The sequence below is a fragment of the Alosa alosa genome, chromosome 24, assembly GCF_017589495.1.
Source record: "Alosa alosa isolate M-15738 ecotype Scorff River chromosome 24, AALO_Geno_1.1, whole genome shotgun sequence".
Lineage (NCBI taxonomy): Eukaryota > Metazoa > Chordata > Actinopteri > Clupeiformes > Clupeidae > Alosa > Alosa alosa.
In genome coordinates this window covers 8,868,635-8,888,634 of record NC_063212.1, presented here as the reverse complement: position 1 = coordinate 8,888,634, position 20,000 = coordinate 8,868,635, and the positions used below count along the sequence as shown (strand labels likewise).

General features: G+C 44.0%; 2 protein-coding genes across 9 annotated transcripts in view; one reads left to right on the top strand and one right to left on the bottom strand.

Annotated features, from left to right (window-relative positions):
- sorcs2 (sortilin-related VPS10 domain containing receptor 2) overlaps positions 1-3,196 on the top strand; it is a 222,257-nt gene extending 219,061 nt beyond the window's left edge. Inside the window, exons 24-28 of one of the 4 annotated variants that reach the window (XM_048236204.1) lie at positions 1-18; positions 449-505; positions 1,255-1,357; positions 2,063-2,208; positions 2,835-3,196. The exon at positions 1-18 is cut by the window's left edge and continues 82 nt beyond it. In XM_048236204.1, the coding sequence (XP_048092161.1) occupies positions 1-18; positions 449-505; positions 1,255-1,357; positions 2,063-2,208; positions 2,835-2,899 (389 nt within the window). In that variant the 3' untranslated portion in view covers positions 2,900-3,196. Of the gene's footprint in view, positions 19-448; positions 506-1,254; positions 1,358-1,987; positions 2,209-2,834 lie in introns of all 4 variants that reach the window. The other 3 variants (XM_048236202.1, XM_048236205.1, XM_048236203.1) reach the window with 3 other exon arrangements.
- A 3,599-nt stretch (positions 3,197-6,795) lies between these two features.
- The window catches only part of afap1 (actin filament associated protein 1), a 79,108-nt gene continuing 65,903 nt past the window's right edge, over positions 6,796-20,000 (bottom strand). For 4 of the 5 annotated variants that reach the window (XM_048236211.1, XM_048236212.1, XM_048236213.1 and 1 more), the window contains exons 10-18: positions 19,583-19,794; positions 18,500-18,645; positions 17,313-17,430; positions 15,432-15,680; positions 13,190-13,319; positions 11,284-11,448; positions 10,478-10,671; positions 10,126-10,290; positions 6,796-9,775 (exon numbers count right to left, since the gene is read on the bottom strand). In XM_048236211.1, the coding sequence (XP_048092168.1) occupies positions 9,749-9,775; positions 10,126-10,290; positions 10,478-10,671; positions 11,284-11,448; positions 13,190-13,319; positions 15,432-15,680; positions 17,313-17,430; positions 18,500-18,645; positions 19,583-19,794 (1,406 nt within the window). In that variant the 3' untranslated portion in view covers positions 6,796-9,748. The remainder of the gene's footprint in view (positions 9,776-10,125; positions 10,291-10,477; positions 10,672-11,283; positions 11,449-13,189; positions 13,320-15,431; positions 15,681-17,312; positions 17,431-18,499; positions 18,646-19,582; positions 19,795-20,000) is intronic. The other variant, XM_048236214.1, reaches the window with a different exon arrangement.

The following is a 20,000-nucleotide window of genomic DNA, read 5'->3' as shown; positions in this document are numbered from 1 at the left end:
TAGCTGACCCTAATGCAGGTACGTTACTCAACAGCCATCCACACCATGTTATTTTCTGCACACAAAGGCAATATATCAGCCACATACACGTGGTCAAAACACATCTGGAAATGATGTTCTGATAAGGTGCTTTCATGAAGGTCACAGCCACACTACACAGTGGTAGACCTGCCATTGCACAACATTTATTTTAAAACGCTCAGCTACTGCACATAAAGACTGGTCATATGAACATATAACACTACTAACTTCCCTTATAGATGACTTGTATTGTATACTCTTAGGATTAGCGTATTTGCCAGTGGTGTAATAGTTACACCAATAGTAACAGTAATAGTTATGTGTGTAATCCAAGTATTTTCCCCAAACAGATTAGAAGATTTAGTTACATATTCTAGTTCTATATTTTGTCACACCATAATGAGTTGTCCATCTATCTGTTTGAAAGGAATATCTTTCAAGGGAGTGGTTGCTAATGCTTCAACCACGACAGGCGCAGATATTGGTGCGTTTGATTGGCTGCAGTGTTTACTCTCTTTTCTTGCTGTCTATCTATCGATTGATCTACCTATCTAAGAGTGGCTATTAGAATGGTTTAGCTCATGTATTAATCACTATCTACCTATCTAAGAGTGGCTATTAGAATGGTTTAGCTCATGTATTAATCACTATCTACCTATCTAAGAGTGGCTATTAGAATGGTTTAGCTCATGTATTTTATCTACCTATTATGTGCATGTTTCTCATGTATTAAACATAGATATTTTGGATGTTTTAGGGGGTTTAGCACTTTACATATTATGTGCATGTCTTGAACATCTCTAGGTTTTAACACTTTCACCGATCTCTCTGCTAATGATTCATCGATTGACTTGCATGCAGCTAGTTTGTGTTTCTGTTTGGTGTGTGTTTGAGTGTTGATAGTCTCACAGTATTTTTAGTGTGTGGGTATGAGAGGTGAGAGGGTGATTGATTAGTGTATTGATAGTGTATTGATTAGTGTATTGATAGTGTATTGATTAGTGTATTGATTGATAGTATTGATTAGTGTGTGGGTATGAGTGTGTGTGTGTTTGAGTGATCAGTACCAAAATATGCCTGTGCCTGTGTGTGTGAGAGAGAGAAAAAACAGATAGAAAGAGAGAGATTTGCAGTGTGCTCTCTGATCAGCTGTGTGTGTGTGTGTGTGTGTGTGTGTGTGTGTGTGTGTGTGTGTGTGTGTGTGTGTGTGTGTGTGTGTGTGTCTGTCCTCAGGTTCGCGCTCCGGGGCAGCCAGTCCAGGTGTGTGGGCTCTGTCCGTCCTTCTGCTAATCAGCCTGATGGCCAGTGGGGCCTTTATGCTCTACAAGTTTAAAAGGTGGGTGTTGTGACCAGTGAGCAGTCTCTCATGCATGGACCCCAACAAACACACACACACACACACACACACACACACACACACACACACTAACACACTAACACACAGAATAAACACTTACAAACACACACATTGACACACACACAAGCAAATGCACACAGACACACGACAAACAACATGCAACACACAAACAAGCATTTACACACATTTATATTCAAGCATGCAAATCTACCTTCCCTCCACACACCAATTCTCATTGTTGTTTCTTCCGCATGCTCAAGCACAAATAAGAAGTCATGTGATTTCCACCCAGTCAGATTTGGACCACCTGCCACAATTATCACCTAGGACTAAAGTGCATGGATAACTGTAAAATAATGTATTGTATTAACATCACATGAATGTTTTAGATTGTTGTCTTTAATAGTTGTGATTTGTTGATCACACTTCTTTCTACATGACTGTGAATAGATATGAATATATACAGTATAGACTTCATTTAAAATATGTTCCATATCAGGGGCATCCACCCATACGGAATGAGGCATGCGTCACTCTATGAACATAGATACAAATGTTTATTTCTGTGAAATGAAGGCGTGATAGTAACATGACAGAGAACCGTAACAGGAAAGACTACAAGTCCCATGACCCCTTGCTGAGGACAGAGGAGCGCAGCCTAATACATCCCTGGCTGCATTTCAGAAAGCTACCCGGCAGGAATGTCTACGCTCAGATGCACAACGAGAAGGAACAGGAGATGACCAGTCCGGTCAGTCACAGCGAGGACACGCAGAACATCATACAAGGCGAGGAGTTCATCGACGATGACCTGGACTCACAGACACTGGGTAATGCACAGTGCTGGGAGAGCAACACTCAGGGTTCCCACGGGTCATGGAATTTCTGGAATACCATGGAATTTTAATAACGTCTATTCCAAACATGGAAAGAGAATTTTATTTAGAGTGGAAACCCTGAACACTGTCATATTCAGAACTAGCAATCTGGAATGGGATCATTGCCGGCCAGTGGCCTAAGAAGGGGTGCTAAGAAGGTCCCGTTTTTATGACATACTGTCCTTCTTCTCTATGTCCTGGTTGTGTTAGAGTGACGGAATAATATAGATGTTTTTTGGTTTCGAAGAATTTGATTTTGCAAAAAATAATGTGTCTGATTTGCAATGATGCAACTATCAGATTATCATCCAAAAAATCAGCCAAAATCAAATATTTGTAGCACCTATGTGTTTATTGACTTTAAAGGACCATGCTTGACATTACTGTAAATGATAAATGATACTTCAGGTAACACTGGGCCTAATAGGCGAGTTAATGGGGTTTTAATGGGCTATTGATATGGTCATCAGCAGTGCTAATTAACTCTTGTTTTAATTAACAAGGAAATGTTCTGTGACTGCTCCTGCCATTCAGCTAACAGCTTGATTTGTCTTCTTTTTGTTGTGGCTTGTTACCAGGCAACCATTCAGGCGTGGTCCTTAGCATCAACTCCAGAGAGCTGCACAGCTATCTGACCAGCTGATGGGAACCAACTGGGGAACACTGAGGACTCTGTCGTCTTTTCCTGAAATCTAATTGGTTCACCCCCCACCACCACCTCCCGCACTCCCCCCACTGTTATGAAGGGGTAAGGGGCAGGGGAGGAGCCTGCCCGAACCACATCCCATCCGACCTTTGAACCCAGAGCCTCTCCCTCCCTCTTTTTCTCTGTCTGTCTCTCTCTCATTCGCTCTCTACTCTCTCTCCCATCATCTCTTTTTCCTCTCTTCCAGTCCTATGCTTTGTATTCCTTCTCTTTTGTGGGATCAGAGGTGATCTTGATGCCACTGTTAATGCCCACACACACACACCTCACCCCACCTTACGTCTCGTTTCGGTGCGTAAGCGTCGCCTCCCTGATTATTGGGCATTTCCTATCCTTCAGCTGTTCTTCATGGCCCGGTGGGGGAGCCTGGAGTTGGACTGTGCCACCAAAATGATGTTGCCTGATTGCTTTGCTTTTTGTTTGTCGTTCATTTGGATTGTTTGTTTTTACGGAACTGTTTTGTTTTGTCTGGGATGTCTTTGTATTTCACAGTTGTTGTATTCTTTGTTAGTTTTCCTGCGGTCTGTTTTTCCACGTTGTTGCTGTCTTTATCTTATCCCAACGCTCTTTCTCTCTTTCGTCTCTCTTTGTTCTCATATTCGCCATTTACTGGTTGTTGGGTTGTCGTTTTTTTTTCGGTTTAGCTGAGGTTAGGGTCTCGTACAACGGCGCGTTCAGCTTGTTGGGTTGTCGTTTTTTTTCACGGTTTAGCTGAGGTTAGGGTCTCGTACAACGGCGCGTTCAGCTTTTTTCACCTCCTTCCACTCCTTCCATCAAGTGGCAGGTGGAGCAGGCCGTTGCCGGATGAATCTTAACCAAAGCGTAGCTAGCAGGTGTGACGCTAACTCACTGTGGTCCTATATTTCAGCACAAACGGGTGTCTTTTGGAGTCTGTGGAGGCTGCCTGCCACACAGGAACACATAGGCCAACCCTTCCATCTCTCAGATGCAGGTTTCTATCTCTCTCTCTCTCTCTCTCTCTCTGGTTCTCTATCTCTTTCTTTTTGCCTTCCTCTGTTCTTTCTGTCTCTTAAGAGGTACACATTATAGATAGGCCTGTAAGTTTTTGACATGGCATGAAATGCTCTCGCCACTTTATATCCGAAACTTAATCTAGCTCCTTGTCTACAAATGCAATAATTCAGATTGTCACTTTTCACTTGAGAGGGGGTACTGCCTGCAGCACCGTGGCAAAGGCGTCAGTGCCCACAAGATGGCGCTACTTTGCCATTTTAAATGCTGTTGTGACGGGCAGTCATCAGCCAGCACTGTGCTGCTCCCTGGCTGTGGACTGAAAATATGTCCAACGTACAACCCCATGCTTATCTGACCATTGTATTCCTTTGTCACAAGTTATGATTAAGTGTCTATATGGGGTAGTGGTTAATATTTTGTACATTTACAGATAAGTAAATATCACAGCAGGAAAAGAATTTTATAGTCATTTCACAATACCATGCTAAACCACCCATCTAAATTGAAGTATACTCCTCTGGCTGTTTTAATCACTCTTATTTATTTTCCTGAGTGGATATTGGTTATTTCTTATGCCGGAGCGCCAAACAAAGTGAAATCTAGTTCCCCAAACAGTGTTAGTGTTGAAGATTTGTTTCTCTCATGTGATTTGTTTCCTTTTCTTCCGTCCCAGAGCACAGATGTTCCTGCTGTAATAGAGGCCTATATTAGGCCAAGCAGAACATGGAGAGATTCCCTTTAGTCTGGCTCGTGTATATAGCTAATGCGTGTAAATATATTAACAAAAATAATTCAACAACAGCAGAAAAAAAAGCGACGAAAAGAAACAAAAGGTAACTCTGACTGTACATATCTGGCCACACAGCAGAAATGTAATTTCACATTAATACCAAAAGGTGCACTTGTTTTTTGGGATGCCCACCTTAATGACACACAGCGGATACACTCACATTTAGTCACCAACACATAGTTACACATCGTTTTCACTTCTGTTTTCTGGTGTGTGTGTGCTGGTGAATAAGACCTTTCGAATGGTACAGTTGATTTTTAGCTTCACGATGTTAACCATTGTCCAGTACTGGTCCAGCACAGTTAGTGTAGGCTAATGGCGCTGACAGACACTCCTGTGCACTTAACAGAGAAGTCAATTACCGTTTCATATTGTGTGAAGAAAATATTTTCTACATTACTTGCTGTTATTACTGGATCTTTTAGTTCATTTAGTTCAAACGATACTGCTTTGTCAGTGAAACAGTGGCTGGTGTGAGTAGCTCCGCTCTTCAGTTGGTTGTGGGCGTGCAAGTCAGGATATTGGTTGAAGACGACATTGCAGGCTTGAGAGTGGGCCACCATTTTGGCTCTTTTGAGAGATTTACTCAGGATAAGAGAGTGTCAGTTGCAGTAGCCACCATAGTCTGTATGTGTGATGGGGGTGGGGGTGAGAAGGGGGAGTTTTAGATGGTCTTGACAGGGGTGCTTGGAATGCACACGTCTCTTGGAGTCATCCCCATGACTGAGGCATAGAAGGATGATATTTAATTTTCTTCATATAAAGTTACAAAAAAACACACAAAAACAACCATGAGCATTATTCTAGTATCTGATTATTTGAAAATATGTATTTTGATTTGTATTTGTTGACCACACTGCAGGTTCAAAACTGATATTTCCTTTTCTCGTAGTTCACCATTTTTTCTACTTGTATATGCACATGTTAAGCTTGTTCTTAGTTTTTTTTTTTTTCTTTCTTAAAGTGGTGTGATGTCTGTGCATTTCTCCTCCTGTTGCTCTAAAGACAGTGTGTGGGTGTGTGTGTGCGTGTGTGTGTGTGTTGAGTGGGGGGAGGAAGTCCACAAGAGTCAGACATTTTGTAAAGAGACGGTCACTGTTGCTGACAAAAACACCCACCATGTGATAATGACTGCACAGATATTTTATTGATGCTCTTTTACTCGTTTTTTGAATTTGATTTTGTTTACTTGTTTGTTTTGATTTGTAAATGTTTCTATGAAGAGTCCTGCGATGGATATGCTTAGTGCACTTAAAACAGCGTTCTGGATTGAGACACCTTCATAACTGTATAGGTTTGTTCTAATAATGATTTGATTGGTTCAATAAAGACTTAACATTCTTCTGGAAACATCCACTGTCTCTTGTCTCTATGGGGGGTGGAGATGGGGAACGATAACAGACAGCAGATCACCAGCCCTGAAACACCTGTTCCAATAAGACATTATCCAAGTATCTCCCCCACATCAGCCAAATGGTTTATCACAGTATTTGGTTGCCGTAGTAACTGAGGGACGAGTAAGACCTTGGCATCGTCTTCAAACATATGGATAAAAGAGCAATTGAAAGTCCATCCATGAATTACTAAAGGAGAGCGGGAGTGACAAGGAGCAGGGGCGTCATCATCATAGAAAAAGCATACTTCATAGGTTAGCTGTATGTGATGGGGCTATGATGGAGATAAAGTATGTATGATTCAATTCAGGTGAAGGCTCACTGATCCCAGACTGACTGCCTTACTAAACAGAGCTGTTGGACTGACATCTGCTGACAGCTCAGAGTTGGTGGAGGACACTCTCACTCAGTCAACATTTAAGGAACGTTAGTAACTTAATTGTATGCCTGCAACCTTCATGATATTGGTTGTCTTACTACTACGACAATGCTCACAGTAGTCTTTTTTACTTTTTTTTTACTGGAGTCGTGATAGCACAGAAGCCTGTAAAGTTGTAGGGGACAATGGCCCTTGTAATATAATTAACATGTTGATTTTGCTTGGATTAGGACTAGAATAATGATTCCAAGAAAAAGACATTTTCCTGTACACTCATAAATGAAAGCATCAGAAGTAGGACTGTTTAAGCAGGTTTATTATTTTTGTATGTACAGCTGTTAGTCACCAAAGTGGTGAAAGTCATTTAGAGAAGTACACTGGAGAAGAAAACCAGAAAAAAAAACAAAAAAGTTCTTTAAGGTGCAAAAAAACAAACATGGTCGCTTAATGTCTACCTGATCCTGAACTCCCACAAAACTATTTACACAGCGTTCACATTTTCTGACTGTCCTCTGATCACTGCGGGGGGAGAAGGAAAGATTGGTAGCCAGAGATACTTTCTCATGCTTTTTGTGCATAATTTCCACTACTTTTTTCGTTTACTTCACATCTTTTTTTCCACTTGGTTTAAAAAAGCGTCGCCAATCCAGTGAAAACTGTTGCCATCAAACGCTAGGAGCTTCTCGAACAACATTCCACTACAGTTCATTCATGGTTCAGAGAGTAAAAGTTCTTCAGTTATGCTATTAACAAAGCAAGTTCAGTTCTTTTGTCAGAATTTATTTTGGTTGTTGGCAAATATGATTATTCTGTTTGCGTGAGGAAACCAGGACAGTGGTTTGATTTGACAAGCATTCCAATGAACTTCAGTCTAACAGTCGAACAGTCTAACACAAGGAACCAACTGAAGCAAATCTCTGATTCACTACTTTGACCTCTATGTGACCGCTAACTGATCTCTCCTCTCCCCAGACAGTGACTGGTGCAAGGGCCTTTTTGTCGAGCCACCATGAACTCTATGACTAAAATCCATGGAAACAAGTTAGGAAATAGCCTAAAGTCAAATTTACACACAGCAATATCTCCAGCAAAACTGTCTAATTTGTGGCCTTTTTCTATTTTTCTTTATTAATACAAATGTAAAATGCTGAAAAAAAGCTGACCTTTCTTACTGCTCCAAGAAGTAGCCATGTATGGGGAAAAAACAGGCTAAAACAAATAAAATAAAACTTTTACAAAATAAAACATACAAGCCTTGAGGCAGTAGTCTATTAATCTGTCAATTCGCATTTCCAAGGAAAGCACCAAGCTTCATGCATAGTCTGTAATCGTGGTCAGATTAGGAAAAGTACAGTACAACCATTCCCACCACGTAGGCTACACAGACGGGCATAAATCGCCAACGACGACGCGTCTGGACTTTAACCATACAGTAGGCAGTGAGAGGACCTGGTCCGAACCCAGAAAATGGGTCACAGCATGAGTTGGACGACGGGAGGGTTTCTGGAACAGAACGCTGCAGTCCAATGCACTCCAGGCAGTGTTTCTATTTCTGACAGTGTATTGATGACGGCTTGGAAATGTTTACGAGGCGCACGTATAAACAGTTAAAAAAAAAAGAGAGAAAAAAAATTCACCACATGCTGATCACAAGGCTACTTACTTCCCCAGCACCGATATTTACCAGCTGGACAGAGACACATGCACTTATGGGGAGGGTAAGAATGCGACCGACCAGCAGCAGAGTGGCAGCGTTGGAAAAATGAGAAACGGCAGGAAATTTTTGACTTTTCCAGAGGCGTCGGCCAACAAACCAGGGCCACACCCTTGGCCTGAGCCGGTCCTCCGCTCCTCCGACCGGACCACTGTCGCCATAGAAACCTAATTCTCGAACTTTCCCTTTAGCTTGATGGAAACCCTTTTTAGACAAGACAGGCCACTCTACTGAAGGCTATGGCTAGTGTCCTGGCTCGAAAGAGCCAAGGAAGTATTTACTTAAAAAAATAAATAAATAACTAGTTTGCTGAAAGAGGACCAGGCACAGGTGTGGCATCCGCCTAGTCAGAGTATTTGAGGAATGTAAGAAGGAATATAAGGAGGTTAATGCCATTTGTGTTGGTAACATTTCAGAATGTGTCACACATTTCAAACCAAGTTCATTAGAAATCTTTTATAATCAACTACAGAAACATACCGGCTATGAGTAAAGATGTGGAGAATTCTAGTGGAACAACTTGCCAAGGCTTAGGTTTGCAGCAATTTAGTGGGGAGGCAAGGATGACCAAATCTATTTTCTTTGGCAGCTCTTACAAAATCCTGCCTAAATCTCTGAACACTTCATGTGCTATTTAAAAAAAATAGTCTGTTGTGTCTTCACTACACAATTGACATATTAAATATTACTTGTCAAAACATTGGTTGCTCTGAACAAAAAGTCCCTGTTGAGTCTCTTGCAAAATAATGTAATCTGAGTTCTTAAGTACAGTGGGCTGAATTGTTGGCTTATCAATGAGTGAGCACTTTTGCAAATTTTGCAAAATGGTGGTGTTCTCCTTTATCATACAATGCCGGGTAAAACAAGCACCAGTTATTCATGAACAGATTTGGCTGTTTGGTTTAACCAAGCGCCACATATACACACACACACTCACACACTCACACATTCACACACACAAATTAACGTAAAATTTAACGTAAAAACTGCTATGCAACCAAGATGAGGCCATATAAAACAAATTGAAAACAAAACAAAGCTTTAAATATTAACATAAATAAAAAAGAAAGAAAACAAAACAAAAATCACAGGGATGCTAGTATTTACTTAAAACATTTACAAATAAATACTTAAGGTCTTTTTTCCTATTGAAAGATGGCTTTAAACCCAACGGAACAAGGAAGGAGGCTGTTGATAATGACTTATACATATTTTGCGATCGATGGTTAAGTGTAGGTTTACAAAACTGCATGACTGTGCGTGACTGTAAGCAAGACAGCATAATACATGGTATTATAAAGCTGAGAAGGTAATGATAACATGTAGCCTGTCTCTTTGTGGGCAGATATAGTCAAAGCAAACTCAAGGACAAAAATAAAAACTGGAGGCCCTTGGGTCTTGTTGTTGTTGTAGTTGTTGTTGTCATGCACCATGTAGTCTAAGCTGAACTCCTCTTCAGCATCCTTCCTATATGCGAGTTATAAATAAATATATACATTTTAAAAAGAGGAAAGCAATGAACAGAAAGAAGGGTTTATGTGCCAGTCTTCATCTCCCATTCCTGTGAAAAAGAACAGGAGGATGAGTTAGAGATACAAACGACTGCATTTGTGTGTGTGTGTGTGTGTGTGTGTGTGTGTGTGTGTGTGTGTGTGTGTGTGTGTTGAAGATGCCTGTGAAAATAATTATCTAAGGTGAGTGTGTGTATATGTGTGTGTGTGTGTGTGTGTGTGTGTGTGTGACAGAGAGAGAGAGGGAGAGGGAGAGAATGTGAATATGATAAGTGTGTGTATGTGTGTGTAAGAGTCTATATGACAGAGACTGAGAATACGTGTATGAAAAAATGAGTGTGTGTGTGTGTGTGTGTATCCGTGTGTGTGTATCTGTGTGTGTGCACATGTGCGTGAATACCTTGGCCTTCCTGAGCACGTGGCCGCGTCCAGGCGGGGTTTTCTGCGTGCCCTGTCTGCGCAGCAGGGAGGCGCTGTTGACGGGCAGAGAGCACGTCTCCGTGTCGCTGGTGTCACAGCTGGAGATGGGCGAGTTCTCCGTCGTCCGCCGCATCAACACTGGGGACTACAAAAACACACACACACACACACACACAACACCAAATGAAGCCTCTTTCGATGGAAAGGTCAATTCAATTAGCAGAGTAAAATCAAAATGAATCTATAAACCTGATGTGTTTGCATGCTCTTATGTGTAATATTGTGTGTGTGTGTGTGTGTGTGTGTGTGTGTGTGTGTGTGTGTGTGTGTACCTGCGGGCTGGAGGATGAGGTGGCCTTGGGCTCGATGGTGAGGCCAAGGGTCACTCCTCCGCTCAGGGCCTTCTTCAGGCTCTCCTTGACCTCGGTCAGCTCCAGCTCCAGCTCCACGCGCTCCTCCTCCTTCACACGACACTCGTCCTCCACCTTCCTCAGGCGCTCCATCAGGCTCGCCTGGGCACGCTTGCCTACGGAGGAGGAACACATACGCAGTGTCAGACAGAGTGTGTGTGTGTGTCCATCCAAGTGTGTGTGTGTGTGTGTGTGTGTGTGTGTGTGTGTGTGTGTGTGTGTGTGTGTGGGGGTGGTGGTGTCAGTTGTGCTATGAATTGTCTCCATTTTAATACAATACAATTAATAATACAAAACACATTTAGATGAAAACGAACACAATCTGTGGTGCACCACTCTGAGCCAATGGCAGTGAGCAATAACCCAGAAATGAGCTGATCAGGCTCAGAACTGCTCTGGAGTCATCTCCACTTTTAGATCAGATCACAGCAAATACATACTGCTCAAAAAAATTAAGCAAACACTTACAGTTTTCCACAATTGTTAAAACATATTTTTAAAACCTTCCACCCTTTTCTCCATTCTCAAACTACATTCACAGAATGTCTAGCAGTTCTTGCAAAATAAAACACTCGCCTCAAAAGTTTTACTTGCCTCAGAACCAAACAGTGTCAGAGTACCGATCCAGTGTATGATTGAAGTGTTCCCTTAATTTTTTTGAGCAGTATATAATCAGAGAAGTGGACAGAACGGGGACAGACGGGGGGTGGACAGTGCGGCGGTGTTACCTGTGTTGGCCTCGATGGCTGTGCGCAGGTCCCTGCGCTCCTTCTTGAGCTGGGTGAGACGGTTGCGGATCTCCTGCTTCCTCTTGGTCAGCTCGTCATCCTTGGCCTGTAGCCTCTTGGCGTCGGCCTCCACGCGGTTCTTCCCGTACTTGTACTGGTCCACACCTGCACGGCAGAGCAAGAATGCCGGTCAGTCACTCACTCCATAATACAGTGGTTTTTTTTTTTTTTCGAGAGTTGATAGTCACATAGTTTTAAAAACAAGTCACTCACTCACTCCATAACACAGACATTTTAAGTAAAAAAAAAAAATATTAAATTATATCAAAGAAGAATGAGACCCCACGTATATTCAAGAGACTTAAAACAGGAAACCAGCAAAGACGGGATGCCCATGCTTCCTTAAATCAGACTACTACTCAGGCTCTTCAGCATTGTTGCGTCTGGTTGTGCTTTGCTATTTCAATACCATCTGTCACACTAGTTTAATGGACTCTTGGAGAAAGGTATGTGGATATGTACAAACAAGTTCCCCACATATTTATTATGAGAATACAACAGGACAACAGACCAACAGAAGTTTTCATAAGCGTAAACAGCTGTATTCTGTGCTTAGCGCTTTGGCGGCATGCAGAGTCTTCACTTTTGTTGCCAGAAACAGACCTCTGAATAAAGGGACTCTATTTATCATTATGGAAATCAGTGTTTGGTGGTAGCCGACAATGCCTCCCACAATGACAGCGGTCGACTCAGTTATGGCTGTCCGTAATGGCCACTTGCACAACTGGGTCATGAGCTGACGCCTTATTACCGTCAAGAGCGTGTCCCGTACCCCAGCAGAAGCAGGAGGTTACTGGGTTTAACTGGCGGCCTCGGTCCCATCCACACATTCTCTGCTGTCACTCTGCAAACTGTAATTTTCACATTCCGGCATTTTCCGCATTTCATTTTTTCCCCCCCAACCTCCCTCTCTGAAAGGCCTCCTTTTCCTAGAAACCAATTTGGCGGTGGGCTGGGCAGAGGTACTGGACCCAGACCCACTGTCTGCGTTCCTCAGCGGTGCTGGTGGTGGCGGCGGTGGTGAGGAGCTAATGCTTCGTTGGGAAGCGGGATTCATTCGGGGATGATGCAGGAGTAAGGGAATGATGCAGGAGTAAGGGGATGATGCAGGAGTAAGGGGATGATGCAGGAGTAAGGGGATGATGCAGGAGTAAGGGCATGATGCTAACCCTGTGGGGATGATGCAGGTCACAGGGGATGATTCCTGTAAGGGGATGATCTATATGGGCAATATGATGCAGGATATAAAGGATAAATATATATATATATATACCTGGCCCCTATGTTATATATACAAGTCACAGGAGTCATTCCTGTAATGGCTGTCTATATGCACAATATCAGATGTTATATATGCACGATAACATATATAATATATATATATATATATATATATATATATATATGTTATATATGCATGATAACACTGTCTATGCAAGGCAGACTCTCACATACACCCTCACTCTCACTCTTATGGGCATAGACAGTTCCACTCAAAGACACACACATACACTGTCTCTGTACTGTCACTGACTCACTCACAAACACACACTCATACACATGCACATGCACTTCTGCCTCTACTAATCTATCTCAGGCACCCTCTTACACACCCACACAAAGTTCTTGTTGGAATGAATGAACACAAAGGTGTATTAGTAGGAATGAATGAACACAAAGGTGTATTAACAGTTCTTACTGGAATGAATGAACACAAAGGTGTATTAACAGTTCTTACTGGAATGAATGAACACAAAGGTGTATTAACAGGAATGAATGAACACAAAGGTGTATTAACAGTTCTTACTGGAATGAATGAACACAAAGGTGTATTAACAGTTCTTACTGGAATTGACACGTTTCACGGGTGCGGTTGCGCGGGCTCCGTTGGTGACGGCGCCCTTCTTGGCCTGGCTCTTGTCCACCTTCTGCTTGGAGGCCGTCCCGTTGGTGGCCAGGCCCTTCTTCCCCTTCAGCTGTCGGTAAGAAAACAGAGAAAATACTGTAAATAACTAAATAAATCAAAACCAGAAACCTCAGTCTCCACTCTCAGCCACTCATGAGATCTGGGACAATCTCTGGTTCTGCTGCCGTGCTGAACGTGCTCTTTGATCAGAGCCCCGCGGAGCCTGGCCCACAGGCTTCTTTTCTTCCCTGCCATCTCACCGTCTCCCACTTGATCTACCATCGGGCCGCGTCTCCGCACAGCGCTGGCAATGCGCCTCACATCGACATTCATCAAAACTGATTTTCCACTGGCAATCCATCACTGTACACCTTTGGATTCTTTGTGTCCTGTACCTAATGTGCGTGTGTGCGCGTGTGTGTGTGCATGTGAGTGTGTGCGTGTGCATGTGTGCATGTGTGTGTGTGTGTGTGTGTGTGTGTGTGTGTGTGTGTGTGTGTGTGTGTGTGTGTAAGTGTGTGCCTGTGTACACACAGCTCTCTGTAATCCAGGCCAAAGTGGACTTCAGTTTACATTCGAGCACTTCAAACAGAGCCGGGTGTTATTAACCGTAGCCGGCCGGAGTGAGTGGAAAATTGCGAGTGGCGGTGTGCATTATGGGAGATGACGTCTGGCTGGCCGCGCCGGCGTGAGTTAGACGCCGCTGGACTGCTGGAGCGAGCCGGGCTGAACCACTAAGCCGTTGTAGGGCCCGGGAACCCCCCCCCCGCCCCGTGCTCCTGAGTGCTCATTGCCATGGCGCTACTGCCTGACTGCTTGCTTGTGGGGTAATGGAGCTCAATGAGGCCTGCAGCGTTCAGCTCCAATTACCTCCGCTGAGCGCATTAAGCCCCTACTGCTGCCTACCGGCCTGGCTGCAGCCGCACCGCACGCCGTTAAAGGATTACGGCCCTGCTTCAGAGCGAGAGCCTGGGACACACGCACGCACACACCCACCCACCCACACACACACACACACACACATAAGTATAAGTGTGCACTCACACACGCATGCACTCTGTTTGGTACATCAAAGGTTCTCCTCAAAGCAACAAATGTAAACCCCCTGCATGTTAGCTTATGGCCCGAGCTTTTGTGAGCTCCCTCTCAAATATATGTGGCGCTCTCATGCATTTAAGTTTTCAATAAAATCTTTATAGGTGCTTTACAAATATAATTGTAGGCATACCCAAATTATGACCCCTGGGGAGTGACACACACACACACTCTCTTTCTCTCTATCCCTCTCTTACATGCAGATTCTCTCTCACACACACACACACACACACACACACACACATATGAAAAACAGTGGTCCTGGGTGGTCTAGCTGTAACCGGATGGATATGAAGCCCTTCCTTATGAACAAGGCTTGATAAAGTGAGGCAACCACCAACCCGCCAGCAGGAAGGTCACATATGCTCAGCCTCAAAAAATTATGTTTCACACACAGACTTCACCAGACCAGGACATAACAGCACTCGGCTCCTGTTTTATGACCGTGCTAAATCATTAAAAGAACCTTGTCTGTAGTACATGCGCTGCGGCTAGCCGCAACAACCTTAGCCAAACAAAAGGGTGAGAGCAGGCTACTAAGAGCTAGCCTGACTCCTTGGGTGGCCCAGGGAGAATTACGGTTAATGGTGTTCCAGTTGTAAAAAGTGAAAAGCAGGGTATCCAACACATCAACTCTGGTCTTCATTTCTCTGAGTGTCTGAAAAAACTGAGGATACAGCAGGAGGCTTAAGGGAAAAGAAGCAGAACTCTAGCATTAGCGTTAGCAGTAGGTAAAAAACAGAGGCGAAAAAGAGTGTTTACATGCACGCTTTCAGAAACTCACAGCACTGCATTGTCAGCACTGCCAGTGTACGGCTTGCCATTATGTTGTTATGCCAAGATTGTTTGCAGCAAAGCTCCGAGACATACTTCCAGTGACAATTCTTTAGCTCTGAATATCTGTATTTGGTGACTTTGGTGTCAGAATATAAGACAGTAATCTTCCTATAATCATTCTTATAATCAGATAGATAGTTTGATTAATCCAAAAGGGAAATTTAGTCTAAATAAATGCAGTGTTGTGAGTTCCAAACGTGACTGACACGGGTAAACGCTGTGCTACACACAGAGAGGAGAGGTTAGTCACCTGGGAGGGAGAATTAGCGTTAGCGGGCGAGGAAGAGAGTGCTTTAGAGGACACTGGGGTTTTGTAGTGGCCTGCCGAGGAGGAGGAGGAAGGTGAGGCAGTGCGGCCGGTTTTGATTTTGGGTGGGTAGCGCGCCACCAGCTTGGGCGAGGGCATGTTCTCGTACAGCTCGAGCTCGGCGTTCTCGTAGTGCACCTCCTCCTTCAGGCTGCGCCCCCCGGTGGCCGGGGTAGAGTACAGGCCGGAGACCTTCAGAGGGCCAGACCAATGCAGGCATGCAGGGAAGAGAAGAGAAGAGGAGAGAAGAGGGGAGGAGAGTAGAGGAGAAAAGAAGAGAGGAGAGGAGAGGAGAGAGGAGAAGAGAAGAGGGGGAGAGAATAGAGGAGAGGAGAGGAGAAGAGGAGAGAGAGGAGAGAAGAGGAGAGAGGAGAAGAGAAGAGGGGAGAATAGAAGAGAGGAGAGAGGAGAAGAGGAGAGGACAAAAGAGGAGAGAAAAGAAAAGAAGAGAAGCCCAATCATAAAAAATGAGTTAGAAGAGGAGAAGAGTTAATGTGATACATACATAATCGAAAGGCAGGGCAGTCCCTGAAGAGGATTACTTGTTATTAGAAACAGTTGAATCAACAGTTGAAATAATTATTGGGAAAACAACATGCAATCACACATAGAGAGAGAGAGAGAGAAAAAGAGAGAAAGAGAGACCACCAGATGCAAGCCATCCTTTAAAGCATCCAGCTGTTCAGACAGACAGAAATTAATAAGGACAAACTAAGTAAACTCCCTGGTGAGGCAAACAAAGTCAACTCCTTGGCTTCCTTCAAACACGCACACATACACACACACAGTAATTACACCATTTCAAGTGTGTGTGTGCCTGTCTCTGTGTCCATGTTACTTGCATGTGTGTGTGTGTGTGTGTGTGCACACTATGTGGGTATTTATTGTGTGTGTGTGTGTGTGTGTGTGTGTGTGTGTGTGTGTGTGTGTGTGCACTATGTGTGTGTTTATTGTGTGTGTGCACACTATGTGGGTGTTTATTGTGTGTGTGTGCACACTATGTGGGTGTTTATTGTGTGTATGCACTATGTGGGTGTTTATTGTGTGTGTGTGCACACTATGTGGGTGTTTATTGTGTGTATGCACTATGTGGGTGTTTATTGTGTGTGTGCACACTATGGGGGTGTTTATTGTGTGTGTGTGTGTGTGCACACTATGTGGGTGTTTATTGTGTGTGTGTGTGTGTGTGTGTGTGTGTGTGTGTGTGTGTGCACACTATGTGGGTGTTTATTGTGTGTGTGTGTGTGTGCACACTATGTGGGTGTTTATTGTGTGTGTGCTCACTATGTGGGTGTTTATTGTGTGTGTGTGCACACTATGTGGGTGTTTATTGTGTGTGTGTGTGTCTGTGTGTGCACACTATGTGGGTGTTTATGTGTGTGTGTGTGTGTGTGTGTGGGCGCAAACTATGTGGGTGTTTATTGTGTGTGTGTGCACTATGTGGGTGTTTATTGTGTGTGTGCACACTATGTGGGTGTTTATTCTGTGTGTGTGTGTGTGTGCACCATGTGGGTGTTTATTGTGTGTGTGTGTGTGCACACTATGTGGGTGTTTATTGTGTGTTTGCACACTATGTGGGTGTTTATTGTGTGTGTGTGCACACTATGTGGGTGTTTATTGTGTGTGTCCATACATATGAGTGTGAGTAAAATAAAGCAAAGGACTGAATGAGAGAGAGAGAGACAAAGGATTGTGGACATACCGGTTCACTGGCTTTGACTCATCCAGTGTGTATTATGAGTGGTCATTTAACATGTTCTATATGTGTGTGTGTGCTGTGTGTGTGTGTGTGTGTGAGAGAGAGAGAGAGATTGTGGGCCATACCGTTCCGTTAATACAGGGCACGTCATCATAGTGCAGAGCGACTCCAGAGGGGCAAGCGTAGCCATTGACCGGATTGTCCAGATAGGGGTTGGGCGACACGGCACGCTTACTGGTGAAGCTACGAGAAGTCAAAGTCAAAGTCAAAGTCAAAGTCAGCTTTATTGTCAATTTCTTCACATGTTCCAGACATACAAAGAGATCAAAATACGTTTCTCACTATCCCACGGTGAAGACAAGACATATTTTACCAATTTAGGTCCACAGACAAACATAACATTCAAGTAAACAAAAAGTAAGTAAATAAGTAAATAAGAGGGCACATATAATAATGAAAATAAGAGCAGCAAAATGTGGTTGAAATTGTGCATAGACAGTCAATAAAAATACTAGTGCAAATTCAGGCCAATAAAAGGCTTGGGTAGTTCTGTTTGACCTAAGTAAGAAGAAAGTGGCATAGTGGTGCAAGTTATGTAAGAGCAGCAGAAGTGTTGTGTTTCAGGACAACAACACCAGTTGTAAAGTGTGCAAGTGAGAAGCCAGGAGGACAGAGATTAGGGGACAAAGACAAACAAACAATGCCATTATTCAAGCCCATGATGGTATCAAAACAGCTAGCATTAGCAGCATCTACTATCCAATGCTAGCAAGAACCTGATGTACCTGAAATGCATAAACAATGCATTTCAGATCTACAGCAATATCATCCAAATGAGGAGAGGATTCAGACCAAATCTGAACAGTGAATATGATCCATTTCAATAATTTCTGCAGTTATGCACATATTTGACTGAAGAGGATTGGTCAAGGTCTCTGAAGGAACACTAAAAAACAACCTTAGAAAGCGCCTCGAACAAAAGCCAAGTAAAACTGTAATCAGGGTTTACGTCAGTTCTTGTGCGGGTAACTTTTCTTCACGACTGTTTGCTGAAGCACTAATTCACACAAATCGCTCAGCGTCTTAGACCAGCTCAATGACTGGAGCATTAAATGCAGTGACGCAATATTAGAGGTATCACTCACAATAGCTGTCAGCCCGTAACCCACTAGAACCACACAGTGCGCTACCAGCAACTGATCCATTACTGTCTATCATCAGGAACCATTTTCCAAAACGAGTCAGGGTTGGAGAGGGTTGAGAGGTCCTGGTTTAGTTCCTGTGTAAACGGATGGAGGCTGCCAGAACTTACCAGAAGGACTGCTTGGCCAGCTGGATGACATTAGCTGTGGTCTCTACGTCAATGTAGTCATAGTGCAGGGCAGCAGGGTCTGTGGTGGAACCCGTCTCAGCAAGCAAGACGCCCAACCAGCGACCCATGCTCTCTGAAGAGGAGGCCTGAACAGAGAGAGAGAGAGAGAGAGAGAGAGAGAGAGAGAGAGGGAAAGGGAGAGAGAGAGAGAGGGAGAGAGAGAAGGAAAGAGAGAGAGAGAGAGAGAGAGGGAGAGAGAGAGAGATGAAGAAAGAAGATAATAACACAATTCTGATGGTGTATGCTCATTCATCACCCGTGGACAAACAAATTACCAAAGTTCTCCACAAAAGCCTTCTCCAGCATGACTAAACCTCCATTAAAACATCCCTCTTTCAGTCCACGTCTCATCGGAGAAGAAACTCTCCCACCTCTTTCTGCCTGGAGCAACACACCCGTCTGCACCCACACCTCTGAATGGGAACCAGCATTCCAAATCGTTACTCTTCCTCCACCATCTCTGTTCCTCCCTCGTTCCTGTCTTCTCTTCTCTCATCCATCTTTTTCTCCGCCCTCCAGCACCACCATATTCTCTCTCATATTCGCTACCACCTTATCTTCTCCTCCGCTTTCTCTCTGAAGTTGATAAATGACACGGTGGGCTTTCCCACTGTCTGGGGCTCGTATGAGTTCTGTGAAGACGGAGAGGAAAGGCCACTAGCTTTTAAAATGTGGAACAGCGGGGGCCTGCCAGCCTTGGACTGCTGTTTTCTATTTAATCTGAGGGCCTGAGAGGTTGTCTGTGTTGGATGCTTTTATGTATTATGTGCAGTAATGTAAGAGTAAAAATAAGTGCTTTACACCTCTCCCACCTCTTTCTTTCATTCATTCTCTCTCTCTCTGTCTCTCTCCCCCTCTTCTGATTCTCTCCCTCATCTCCAATCTAACTGCTCTCATTCTCCTACTTCCTGTCTCTCTCTCTCTCATCCCTCCATCTCTCTCCCTCTTCTGATTCTCTCTCTCATTCTCCCTGCTCCCCCTCTCTCATCCACTCATCCCTCTCATCCCTCCATTCCTGCTCACCTCCAGCACGGCCACCTCCTGGCCGTTGCGCAGCAGGCGGAAGGCGAAGGGGTGCTTGGAGTCCAGGCCGGGGATGACCTCGCAGCCGCGCAGGGGCAGCGCCGCGATGTGGCTCTTCAGGTCCGTCCGGTCCTTGTGCAGCAGCAGCTGGTTGTCCCGCAGCTGACACCAGCGCTCCCGCCATCGGTTATTGGACAGCACGTTCAGGTAGCCTGTCAATCAAGAGGTGGTGGGCCAATCAGTGGGCAGTAGAGGTTGGATTAGGGACGGACTAGTTGAGGTGAGGCCCGATGAATATTCTTTAATGTCTTTATGGTGCCGGTTAATCTAGATAGCATATTCAGGTTAATGCTCCAGCATGCAGAATCAAATATGATTCAGTTTGCCGAGGTTTGGGTAGCTTAAATAGCAGAGTTCT